The 13,030-nt window shown below is 41.1% G+C and overlaps 1 protein-coding gene across 1 annotated transcript in view; it reads right to left on the bottom strand.

Annotated features, from left to right (window-relative positions):
* Positions 1-9,937, bottom strand: part of MBTPS2 (membrane bound transcription factor peptidase, site 2) — a 40,040-nt gene extending 30,103 nt beyond the window's left edge. Inside the window, 3 exon segments of the mRNA XM_056506013.1 lie at positions 3,038-3,176; positions 4,884-5,032; positions 9,807-9,937. Of these exon segments, the coding sequence (XP_056361988.1) occupies positions 3,038-3,176; positions 4,884-5,032; positions 9,807-9,881 (363 nt within the window). The 5' untranslated portion in view covers positions 9,882-9,937.
* Between the last annotated feature and the right edge of the window lie 3,093 nt (positions 9,938-13,030).

Raw genomic sequence — 13,030 nt, 5'->3', positions numbered from 1 at the left:
CTAGCCAAGGTATGAGGAACCATCCCCTCCTTCCTCCTGATGGACCTTCATCCTGATTGGTTCCATCCCCTTCAGCTGCTGGGCTGCAGTGGGATGATAAGGCCACTCCTGCTGCTTGCTCTGGGGCATTTCTCCTGTCACATCTACAGCTTCTTCTACTCAAGGCAGGCTGTGCTCCAGCATGCTCACTAACAACTGATGTGAACACCTGAACTGCAATCCAACCTCACAAAAGAGATGCTGTGGGCAAAATCTCCTGGCCTGTCTACAGAACTCTATAAAAACCAGCATGGTGAAAAACAAAAGGACAAAAGGCTGCACATCCAACTAGGCAGGCTGGATTCTACCTTTGTTCAGTCCTGCACATTCTTCATTTATGTGCATTTACCTACTCATGCAACAGAACTCTGCAATAGGTTGTTGAGACAATCTAGCTAAAATAAATTCTTCAAAAGGATTCATTAATGTTAACCACCTCACAAATTCTGTCCAGAGTGTGATGGTGATAAGGAATTTACCTTAACTGGCTCAGCTATGGTACCTCACAGTATGAAAGACAGCCACACTTCATTTCTTAAACGTCACTGCTTGCATTGCAGCATCAGCTGGTGGCACTAATGCATCACTTCAGTGGTGCTGTCTCTGCAGTGGGAGGACAGATGGCAACAGCAAGAGCTGCTATCTCAATTCCACTATGACTACAGCCTGCTAGAACACAGCACCAGATGCTTTCGGACTACGTCAAAGAAGCTATTTTAAGATTCACCTAAAACAGAAGCTACCTCTCATGAAGGGTTCTGAAACCAATAGCAGTATTTTGTTAAAAAGCATAATATCCTGTATTTTATGGCCTTCTGGAAATGCCTTTAGTAAAAGAAGATCCTTTGCTTGCAACTAATCTGCCTCTTTCCTACTTTTGTCAGTAGGTAACCAACAGAAGAGGGAGCAGCTGAAGAGAAACAGCCCAGTTACCCATAGACAGGTGTTTTAAATCAAGTATGACTAAACAAAAGAGGAAGTGTACAAAGGTCTTAATAAAATATAAGCAGAACTGTTTCCCTCTCTCCATACCCAGAGGCTTAAGGCTGAACAGCTTTATGCCACAGGCTAAAATTAAGTTTGCAAAGAAAAAGTGGGGTTTTGCTGGTTTTTTTTTAAACTAATTCACTCTCTTCCAGGCAGTCAAATATAACCAAATAATTTAAATGAGAAGGTCCTCCTAAGTCATTCTTAACCTCTTTGCAACCACATAAGTCTCTTTTTGGTGTCAATTTACACTAGCACATTCCCCTTAAAAAGAATACTGAAACTTGCTAAAGCCAGAATTACACAGCTGTGACCACTCAGAAATGAAAGAATGAGGCAAGAAAGGAAGAGAACCACAACTCAACTTAGGAGAAGTAACCTTATCCCCACACATGACATTACTTTATCCCTATCTATTAAACTGTTTTCAGTGCCAGTCAATCCTTTGAATGCAGTGCTATTGCCAGTATGCAGTCACTGAGGAAATAAGTCCACATTGAAATTGTGAACATTATCCTACTTTTCTACTTTTGTTGTTCCAGTTCACACCAGATTAATTCCAAAGGCTCACATTTACTTTGGTTGTGCCTATTATTTTCTCCAAAGAGCAATATATTGCCAATGACCACTTTGGTGTCACAGAAGTAGATGGATCCATACAAGAATCTCAGGAAACGAAGATGTAAAGGAGGCTTTCCTTACTCCAGAAAGGTTAGGACACATCTTGTTGGAATGTAAATTACAAAATTTTCTGTCCCATGTTCAGCTCATGCCCTCCACAATGCAGACTGCCTACTCCTGTCTGCCCCTGGAGGTAATTCAGGAGCAGGCTCTGGACAGGGGACAGCAATGGCAGTGACAGCAGCTCTCCCTCAGGTCTCACTGCCTGCTTTTTCCAACACAAATGCACTCTCTATATTCACTCTGCTTGTGGGAACCCAGCCATCCAAGGGCACTGAGTTTATGGCACGTGCTAAATCAGGCTTCCTGCCTCATGCCATTTTGTAAGTCTAGCTGCATGCAGTCAGTTTAGTGCTTACAGGAAGGTCTATTGTGTCTGCACACAATTCTCAACATCTGTTCCCTTGAATAGCTGAGTACTTAAACAGAGTAACCTTGCTGGGCACCTCTGCTCTAAGCCATGTAGGCTTAGAAGCCATGAAGGCAGAACAATCCCATAAGACTTTCTGAATTTCTGGAAAATGACCATATATTTTGGCCAGATTGCACTCCTGATATAAAAAGGTGACTAAGAACCCTTCCTAGTTAAAGCTGTTGCAAGGCAATGTCAGTTCTTCCATTACTGCCTTGCAAAGAAATTAAAAAGACAGTATCTGCAATCTTTCCTATCCTGTGAAATGCATTCCATTCTAAAACCATACAATATATTGTCCAGCACCAGAAATCCTAAAATAATTAAATATATCATTGGACTTTAAGTAGATACTGCCAGAAACAGCACTTGAAATTTCACATAGTAAATTAAGTCATAAGCCCTTGAAATATCAAAAAATACCTCCTCACTAACGACTCAGCTTCTACTATCACACAAATCTTTTTGCCCTTCTTTCCTTTTCCACTGCTGTTTTGTATAGCATTAAAAGAAACAGAACTTGTCTGTTCTTGTCAATTATGTATGAGCTCTGCAAACTTTAAGGTCACCAGAGCATCTACACTGCATAGCTCACAGGAAACAAGTACTTAACTCAGTTTTATATTCTTAGAACTATAATTTTATTCTTAGTACTAGAATTCAAGTCTTTTCACAATGACTATCCAATCCCCACTCCTGAGGATTTTAAATATAAACTCTTCCACATGTTTGCCTTCATTTGCCCTTTTACTACACCCCCTCTCCCATTTTAAAGGCTGGTAAAAACCATCATGTAGATGAACATCAGGAGTTGGGTTATTCTTGCAAGGGAATATTTAAGCATTCCATACCCCACTAAGAAGCTGCTTTAGATCTGCACACAGCTCTCAAGCAAAGACCTGAGGAGGGAACACTCACCACAACTTGCAGCATTCGATCATTCTGGGCTTTTGGAGCCTCGGTGAGCATCTGGGTCAGAGTTTGCAGCAGGGTCTTTCCGAGCAGGATCACAGAGCCAAACATGGCAAGTATTCCAAACACCATTCCTACACTGAACCTACACAGAGGAACAATAGTTCAGCAATGCACAGACACAAGAGAAAAAGGGTATCATTTCTGGCTATGTACATCTCTGCTTTACAGCACAAGTTATTGCACAAAACACAGGGCAAAACTTACCTGATGCTACCACAATTCATCAACAATCCAGTACAAAAATGATAAAGGAAACTAGTAACAATAATATGCAATAATAACACAAATAACATATATTCTGCTTGTTTAATAAATGTTTTACATCCAAACCATATCCTAATCAATTTTCAAATACTTTATTCAGTTACCCAATTTGTGTAACTTGCTTGCAGCTATGAATACATAAATTTATATGAATACAGAACATAATTATGTGTAATTGACCATGTTGCACCACAGCATCACAGATTTAGAGATCTGGATCAAATGATGGGGCAGCTTATGTACTTACATATATATATATGTAAGCTTCTTTAGTAGATTTTGATTCTTTCTCACAAACAAGAAAATGGGCTAAAGAACAATAAATGAAACTGAATCTTTTTTAAAGAACAACTAAAAAGTACAACTGCAAGACCATACCAACACCAATTTTTTAAGCTATATTATTCTTCTCACCAATTTTTCATTAAAATCAATGTTGAAAATAATTTCAATTCATGTCACTCCCCCTACTGACAAATTTTTATTCAGCATTAATATTATTATTCTTATTTTACACTGTGCTATAGTTGAAGGATGTGATAACTTTTTTTTAAACTAAAACACTTCAATACCAGTCCTTCTTCCTCTTACAACAGCAGACCTGCTCTCTTATCAGCCTTAATGGAGCTCACTGGGAATTAGAAGATTTATTTTAAGCAACATGTACTTGTAATGTTAATTAAAAAGACTAGTGGAAACATTATACTGCAATAAATTATACACATTAAAAATTGTAATTGATATAGAGCTATTTCAGACTGATTATTACAAAATCATTACATACTAGAGAAACCAATATGAAGCAGATCTCCCTTTTATTACTATCTCACTGAGGGTAGCAATACAGGAAATGAAAAGAAATTCAAACCTTACTCATATTTTCAGAGCAGACACAAAGTAATGCTAGGAAGGCAACTGAACAATATTTTTCTAAACCAGTCCAGGAGAACCCACACTAAACCACCCTACTTACCTACCCACTACCAGCACTGTGCAACCTTTGCATGGAAAGGTGCAGGCAGATAAAAGACAGAATGTAAACAAGGTGCTTCTCAGCAGGTATTGTTGCTGAATATCTGGGCAATGATTAACTACAGGGACAGGGATTATCTACAGGGATTAACAATTCAGTACAGCTGTCTCTGAATACTTTGTAAACTCTAGTGATTGGGAGAGCTAAGTCTACATCATTGGAAAAGATCTAGGATCCGAGCAGCTGCTTTCAGACCTACTTCTGTATGCAGTATGGCATGCAATAGCTGTACTCTTCAGAACTCTGCATAGTTCAAACCACAGATAGTTTAAGGATTTTTAGTTTATAGAGTCTTAATATGCAACCTGTATTACATTTATGTAACTTTTAGCAGAGGATAAATACTTACACTGGCACATTAATAACTGGTTCTATCATTAGCCTATTGAAATAAGCATGTCTACCCACTGCCCTTCTAATGCTGAAAGACACCAGAGTGATTCAATTGTTGACTCTGCATTTGACAGAAGAAAAAAGGCACCGAATCTATACCAGAAGTAGAGGAATCTGGGTTTCCATCTGCCCCAGCTGTAGAAGTGGCGGTTGAAGAGAGCTGTTTGCCAGCGCAGGTGAAAGGGAGAGACGCTCAGGCCGTACGTCAGCAGCCAGTCCTCGTACGACGCCTTCAGAGAGCTGGAGGACTGCAGAACAACCGAGAAACAGCTTGACCAAAACATTCCAGGAAGATTTTGTAATGTGACCAAGAAGTAAACATGATCTCTTTATATAAAAACACATGCATCATTTCAAGTAATGTCCTACACGTCATTTACATTTTAACATATAGGTAGGTGCAACATGCAGTACGAAAAAGTTATGCCATTGTTTTGATGTCACTTCCAACAACTGAAGGTTTGTGAAAGAGACTGGGTATCCAGAGTCACCTGACAAACAAAGTCTTGCATCATCTTTCCTAGTGTTAAATCACTTTCACTAGTTCTACTTTCTGGTTAGAAAGCTACAGACTTGACCTTATTCTTTCAACATGCAATTACATTCCATATACATTTCAAAAATTACAATGATGAAAAATGCTTCTTTTGCATCCAGCTGAAAGAAACTTTCTAATATAGATGAGATATGGCTCAGTATTGCAGATACCTGTTAGTAAGGATGAAAATGAGGTTTTTTTTTTCAAACACAAATACTATGCCTAAAGAGGGTCTGGAATATCTGATCAGACTAATAAAAAACCACAAGGAATTTAAAATTATCAACCTGTATTGCAATACAGTTTCACTGTAATAACTTCCCAGCATTTCAAGACACTTCTAGTAGTTCCAAAGAGATGTGACCTATAAATGTGACCTATGAATACTCACCTGCAACAGTATCTTGAATTATAGACCAATAACATGGTTTTTGCAATTGCTAACTTTACTTTATGGCACCTGCATTCTCAACAGGCTTCAGTCACCTGCCTCATGGAAGCTTGTATCAGAAACTCAGATGAAGGAATGCTTTCTTTGGAGGTGAAAGAGGAACTTAGAGCTCAGGAAAAGCACAGATGAGCCTTGAGTCTTCTGATATTGGGCAGTTCCCAAGGCAGGAGTGTCTCTGACACAACCCAGACAAGTCTTGGGAGCTGTCTGAACTGGAGCACTGCTCCAAAGTTCCCCACAAGCAGAAGCACCTACTGAAGACACCCAGAATGTGTAGTCCACAACAGGCTCCCTTCTCCGCCCCCACAAGGAACTTCACAAGTTTCTGGCTGTTGTCCGTGGTCCTTTGAACAAATTTAGAACTTGCCAATTCCTTGCATTCCTCCTGCCCTGCAACACAGTGGTGGTGGGGGTTGAGGATCTCACACTGCACAACTGTATTAACAGCTTTTCTCATTTTATCAAATGAATTAAAACTTGAACACTGAAAGTTTATTTCAAAAAACAAATTTCCTCAGATGTGAGACCCATTTACTTGAGTCATTGTTCCCATATCACCGATGACACCGTTTCTTCTTTCTGCCTATATATTTCTGTGTCATTTCCTTCCTCTTCACCTTACTGACTTCAGCCACATTTTTATTCTGTCATCTGATGAGGACACCATGATGAGGGCACCATCAGAAAGTTTTACTGGAATGCATTCCCATCAACACCACTCACTCCCCACAGCAGCATTAAGTTCAGTGTCCACAATCATATCAGCTTTTGTTAATTTAACAGAAGAGATCACTAAGGTGATTAGACTTGTACATAATTAGTGATACATAAGCCAAGGAAACAAAGAAAATACCTCCTCACATCATCTACCACATAATTAAGAACAAAAATGCATACGTAGTTAAGCACCTCTGATATGAGAAACTGTCTTTTGTGAATTAAAAAAAAAATCCTATTCATTCATGCAAAAAAACCTCAAAACCACCCTAATACATTATTCTACTAATCACATACATTGACTTGACACACGAAAATTTGTTCCTTTTATCACATGCAAACCTCACTTTTTCCCCTAGAAATGCCACAGATTGGTCCCTTCAAATTCATTCTGACAACATCACAGCCCCACTGTCTGAGCAAGACAAATAAATATGAAGTTTTCCATGAGAAATATGGAATTACTGACCATAAAACTATTAAATGTGGAAAAGGAATTTTCCTTTTGTATTGTCCTCACAAGTTGTGCAAATGTTATTAATAATCACTAAAAGATTGCAAACTTTTGCAAAATATCTTAAAAAGCTCTTTGCAAAGTTTTGGTCCTTCTGTCCTGATCCCAGTGGGATCACCACATTATACACACACCCTCATGCCCTGGTGTGCTTCATTTCAAACTGCTTTCAGACTGGCCTTGGCTCTGCTTCTTTGAGATCTAGGGGATCTTTGTTAGATTAGTGTTACTATAAAAGCAGTACCTATTTATTTATGCAAGCCTTTAAAATGCTGGACATCTGCTAAATACTTCAGGAGCTCCACTGGTGTCTGCCAGCAAGCAGGAGTCCTTAACATTCCTCTTTGCTGGCAAAATCTGTTCAAGAGCTCTGAATCATTTCAGCTTCCTGACTTTAAAAGCTGAGAGCCAACCCTGACTGAATGTGTCTAATACATCCTTTATTTCTCACAGCAGAAGGAGGGACAATCTCCTACCCTTCACTCATTCCTGATCCTTCAGGCAGAATAAAATGTGATGACTTAGGATGCTGGAGAGAAGGAATTTAGGGGTCTGACACAGATTCCCTCTTACAGAATCCAAGCTTCAGCAAAAACTGTGGCAGTGGTACAATGAGGAGCAACAAGAGAGACATAACATTCAGAATTCCACCTTGACTTGGCATAGCTCTAGTTTCCTGACAAAAATGTATTTTTTAATTCTAGCAATATTATAATATGTGTATTTGTCTGGGCAAAAATACATTTTTACACAGTTTTCTACACTGCACTCATAGAGTCAGACTGACAAATTAAAATATTTAAAAACTGAATGAAACCAGTAAAGGAACAAACTGAGCAAAACACACTGCACATTGAACAGGTTTACAGAATAAACATTAGCTGCAAGTTACAGCACACATCCTTCTCTCACTGAAAATATCAACAGGATTGCACATGGCTCCCACATTAATTTTCACTCATGCTCTGTACATCCTCTTGGTATAATTACATTGTAAGTGATTTGAGATTTAAACTGTACAATTAATTAAACAGTACAATTTTGTTGTGGTTGCTAGCAGCCTTGGGTTGTGACTGTGGTGGAGATTCATATAGCAGCAGAAAAACAAGCAACCCGAGCTTCCTAATTATATAATTCTGGTTATTTAATCCAAATTCTTTTTCAACTGTGGTACTCACAGTGAAACCTATAACTGAGATGTACAGCATGAGATCTATCAGTAAGGTCAGTGAAACTCAACAGCTCCCACATAATTCCTGATGATTAATAACTGATTCCTTGGTCAACTTTTAGTTAAAAGATTAGAATTAAAATTTAACTCCTGGACTCTCATGCTTGCTATAGAATTTCTAGGGATTCTCCCTTCTTATTCAACATAAATTAGGCATTAAATAGGCCCCAATATATGGAGGGGGGGGCAGGTTCCTCCCTTGCTGGTGCAAGAAATGCAGTGGCTTTCCATATTTACAAAAGAGAATAATTTTATGGTCTAATGCAGAAAAAGATCTTCAGAATCTCAGAGATGCAAATGGTCTCAGCATCATGGCACAACAGGTCTGGTACCTGAGCTCAGTTCTTGCTTCAGAGGCCAAGTCTTCACCAGACACAGAGCTGCTGCCAAGGGAAGCACTCCTGGCTGACCTTCCTGGTGTGTCTCACTGCAGTCAGAGCACGTTCTTCTGGTACCTGGCCAATTCTCTCTTGTGTTTCAAAACAATGCTGGTTTGCTTTGCTTTTTGTGTCTTTTTTTTTTTTTTTTTGTTTTTTTCCCAAATACTTAACACACTTGCTGTGTTAATTTGAGAAGTCTTCAAGTAAATGACTTCAGGTATTTGTCATTATGCACAGACTAATATTTTGCAATTATCAGCTTTCATCATTAACGGAGCTACATTTGCTCTCCAATTAGCTGCAGGGGGAGACACTTTTCCAAGCTTTCTAAGCACCTGAATTTTCTTGTATTTCTTCCTATATTTTACAAGAGTGACAAAATGCACATTTTGTACTTTCATATCACTGAGCCTTATCTGCCTTGGCAGAAACAAGATGCAGCTCCTGGACTGTAAAATCAAGAATTACAGATCAAACCTTTCATTTAAACAGCACACAGCCAACTTTGCATGCATTCTGTGCAATTTCGGTCATGTCTTAGAAATCGTACCTCTGAATCTTTTAAAAAAACCCAAACCACGCCACACCATTTAATGAAACTTGAGCAAATGCACAGACGCATCCCAGATACAACAAATGTTGTCTCGGTGTAATCTCTGTTTAAACCTTCCCCCCTATATCAGGAGGAAAAGGATGCGTCTCCTAATACTCGTAAAGGATCAAAATTTATTTCTTTTTAAAAGTATTTGTATCGAGTTCTGTCTCCACTTGTTTTCTAGCAAAATTAACATCATTCCAAAGAAACAAATACGCATTACTTTTTACATTTTTTTAGGGAAATCATCATTATAAGGCACATACTCTACACCGCAAACTTACAAGGTTGTCTTTCAGGTTTTGTTAGTATGACAATAATAACTCCAGCCAGCACGTTCAAATGCCTCGGGCCCGGTTCAGCAGTACATTAAAAGCTGCTGTCGCTAACTTTTGGCGGCTTTGGCGCTTTAGCACAGAGCGCAGCCGAGCGCTCCGGGCGGCGATGGGAGCAGGGGCAGCGGGCCCGGCTGCGGGGCCTGGGCCGGCACCGCCTCAGCCCGGGGCGCGGCCCCTCCGCCGGCCGGCCACGGCAACGGGGCCCGGGGCCGCCGTGCCGCCTCCCGGCCCCGTGCGCTCCGCGCTCTCGGCCCTCACCTTGAGCAGCGTGTCCGCCAGGTACACGGCGCACCAGCCGCCCAGCACGGTCACCACCACCGGCACCGGGATCATCGCGGGCCGCGCCGCGCCGCAGCGGGGCAGCCCCGGAACCCAGCGTGCCCGGAACCTTTCTGCGACCGGCTCTACTGCCCGGGCGGACGCTTCCGGGCAGCGCGTCGGGCGAGGGCAGGTGGCGGCATGACGTCACGGAGCGCGGGGCAGCGTTCGGGGCGTTGGGGCGGCGCGCGTGCGCAGTGGGGGCGGGGCCGCGCAGAGGGCGCTGAGGGCGGACGGGCGGGGCCGGGGCGGTTCCCGGGCCGTTCCCCAGCTGTTCCCCAGCGGTTCCCGGGCGGTTCCCGGGCCGTTCCCGGGCGGTTCCCGGGCGGTTCCCGGGCGGCTCCCGCTCTTCCGCCTAAAGGCGACGCAGCTGTGGGCTGCTGCTGGGAGTTCTTTGGAGCGGCTCTCCTGGCCGCGATCTGGAAATTGCGCGGGAGAATAAATGCTGTTTGTGGTGGCAAGATCAAAGCACGTTGTGGAAGCGCTTCAGTTACGAGAGAGTAACAGGATTCCCTTTAACCGCTGACGTTCTCTCAGGAATTCAGCACCTACCTCGTAGCACAACAAAATCTTTCTATGAGGCTGCCTGTGAGGATGGCTTCTAAGGAAATGCTGCTTGGGCCGTGTTTGCTTCCTAGCCCACTGTCAGTGGTAACTCTCCGACTGTGTGCCTGTACTGGCTCTGGCTGACATTTCCGCGTTTCCCTCACGGCTTTGTTTTGGTACTTCACAGAGGTGTTGGTAACACACCGGGGTTGGCACAGCATCAACAGTCTCTCCAACATTCTCTCATCAGTGGGCTGAGGGTGGGCAGGATCCTGGGAGGGGATACAACTGGGACAGCAAATTAACCAAAGGGATATTCCATAACATGTGGCGTCAGATATAAAAACTAAGCAAAGGAGGAGGAAGCATTTGTTATTTGCAGTGTTTGACCTCCAGAGCAACAGAGAAAACAGCCCTGGGCAGCCTCTCATCTCTGGCATTTGCAGGTGCAGAGCAGGAATTGGACTAGTAGCAGATGCTGGCTTTTACTACTTCTGTTTGCTCAATTCCTTTGTCTTTCATCTCAACTCAGGGTTTGTTTTCCCCCTACATTTAGATTCTCCATCATTCTAGCAGCCCTGCTTTTTTGGTGGAAGCTGTCTGTGTTGACTGATGCCTTTTGAGAAGGTTGGAAAGAACTTCATTTGGACATAAAATCAGAAGAATTACAAGAAGTGTATCCAGCCCTGCATGCCACCAAATTTGAGTTTATGCACTGACATAGATGACTTTGAGATGTCCCCAGCATCTAAAAGGAGTTTAAAAAGTCACAGATTATTGAGATCTGATAATGATTTTTTTCTGCACTGGTTCCCAGTCTAATAAATTTATCAAATCATTGAGAAATTATGCAAATATGACTTATTCTACACCTTATTGGTTGAAAAGTTGTTCCATAGACCAACATGAATTTAATATAAATATACAGGCTATAAACCAGTGATGGTCTTCAGAAGCAATGGAGGGGAATTGCATTCAAACAGTTGAGAACACAAGTATTTTACTGGTGTCATGCCCTCACTGAAATAAAGCAAACTAAAATGGACATGTTTAAATGAATCAGTTGGTGACCAGGTTTTGTAACATTATTGTATTTTTGCTTCTACATTCACTTAGTGTACCACAAAAATACAGACTTGAAAAGTTTTCTTAGAAATTGGAAGTGCAACTAAAAAAGGAATGAAAATAAAATACACAGTCTATATTTTACTGCTGGAAAGTTTATCTCAAGAAAAGAAACAAAAATAAGAATTCTCTAGAATGCAGAAGATGGATGTTCTGGGTGAACTGCCAGCCCCAGTGTTCTGACTAGGGTAACTTGAGCAGGTGTTTTGCCCGTGGCAGAGGCAAAGTTTATCCTTGTTCCCATGGAATTAAATTGTTGTGGACTGTGACCTGTTGCACAGAGTGGTTGCATTTTAAAAGTAAAGGTATTCATGATTAAAGATTTCCACTTTAAGATGGTTCAGGAGGTAGCACAGATACTGATACACGTTTTACCCCTGCTTGGTTTTACTTAGAGCCAGGTCTTGAGCTGAAGCAGTGGCCAGAGCAGAAAGCCCTGCAGGCACCACATGAGTGCAGAGTGTCCAAACGCTGTTCCAGAGCAGTTCAGCTGTCAGAGTGTCAGGAGTCACAGCTGAGGTTTCATCAAGGGGGCATGACTGGACCTCAGCAGGCCAAGTGACTAAGGATGTTGGGAAAGTTAAACATCAGTCATCATACAAGAGTGTCTAAGTCCATGCAAAAAGCTTAGGAAAAAAAATCTCTCATAAACAATACTACTGACTTAATATAGTTTATCAAGTAAATACTAAATAGAATCTGTTAATAATACAGTAATTAAGATATTACCAAGTTCAATTAGTGATTTAGTATCATAGTCATCTTTTTCTAGACATGGTAAATGTATTTATTTGAGATTAGTTAACAATATTTCTAATATTAATCTCTTCAACTTTGATCTATTATTGAAGTGGATACGTGATTATTCAGATATTACCATAGTGGACACGTTGCAAAATAGGAGTAAAACTACCCTGAACAGCACTATCAAAACCCTTTATATTAGAGAGGTTTGCAGGGAAATTGTACCCAATTGAAGTTCATCAAAGGCTCAGACCTAAAATCAGCTAAGTTGTTGATTTTGTCGAGGAGAGGTTGTAAATTTTTGAAGACACTACAATCAGAACATGAATTGATTGGATAAGTGTTTGAGCCTTTGGGAAAGAAAATGGGTTTTTCATATGTTCTGAGTAGTCTTCATCTTTAGAATATTGGGCATGGAGATGAGCTAAGGACAGGAAAGGATGACTGGGATAAATTTCTGCAAGTTTTTATTATGTCAGTGTAGCTTAAAGTGAAGGGATGCTTCTAGAGAGTACATTTCCAGAATGAGCCTCCAGGCCTGCCTGAGAATTTAAAGTACAGACTGGAATGCATGAAAGCAGAAATCATGGGAGAAGATTAAATAGATGGTCCATTAAGCACTTCTGCAGGTTAGGAGATTGCTTCTGGAGGAAATAAAGAGATCAGAATAAAGAAGAAATCTGACACAAAGAGGAGACATACAGAAACTGGCACACTACAGAGATGTGTGCAGCATTGGTTGTAGAAGT

Source organism: Oenanthe melanoleuca, chromosome 1 (assembly GCF_029582105.1).
Source record: "Oenanthe melanoleuca isolate GR-GAL-2019-014 chromosome 1, OMel1.0, whole genome shotgun sequence".
Classification (NCBI taxonomy): domain Eukaryota; kingdom Metazoa; phylum Chordata; class Aves; order Passeriformes; family Muscicapidae; genus Oenanthe; species Oenanthe melanoleuca.
The sequence above is the reverse complement of the archived record's forward strand: the minus strand, read 5'-3'. Positions and strand labels throughout refer to the sequence as shown.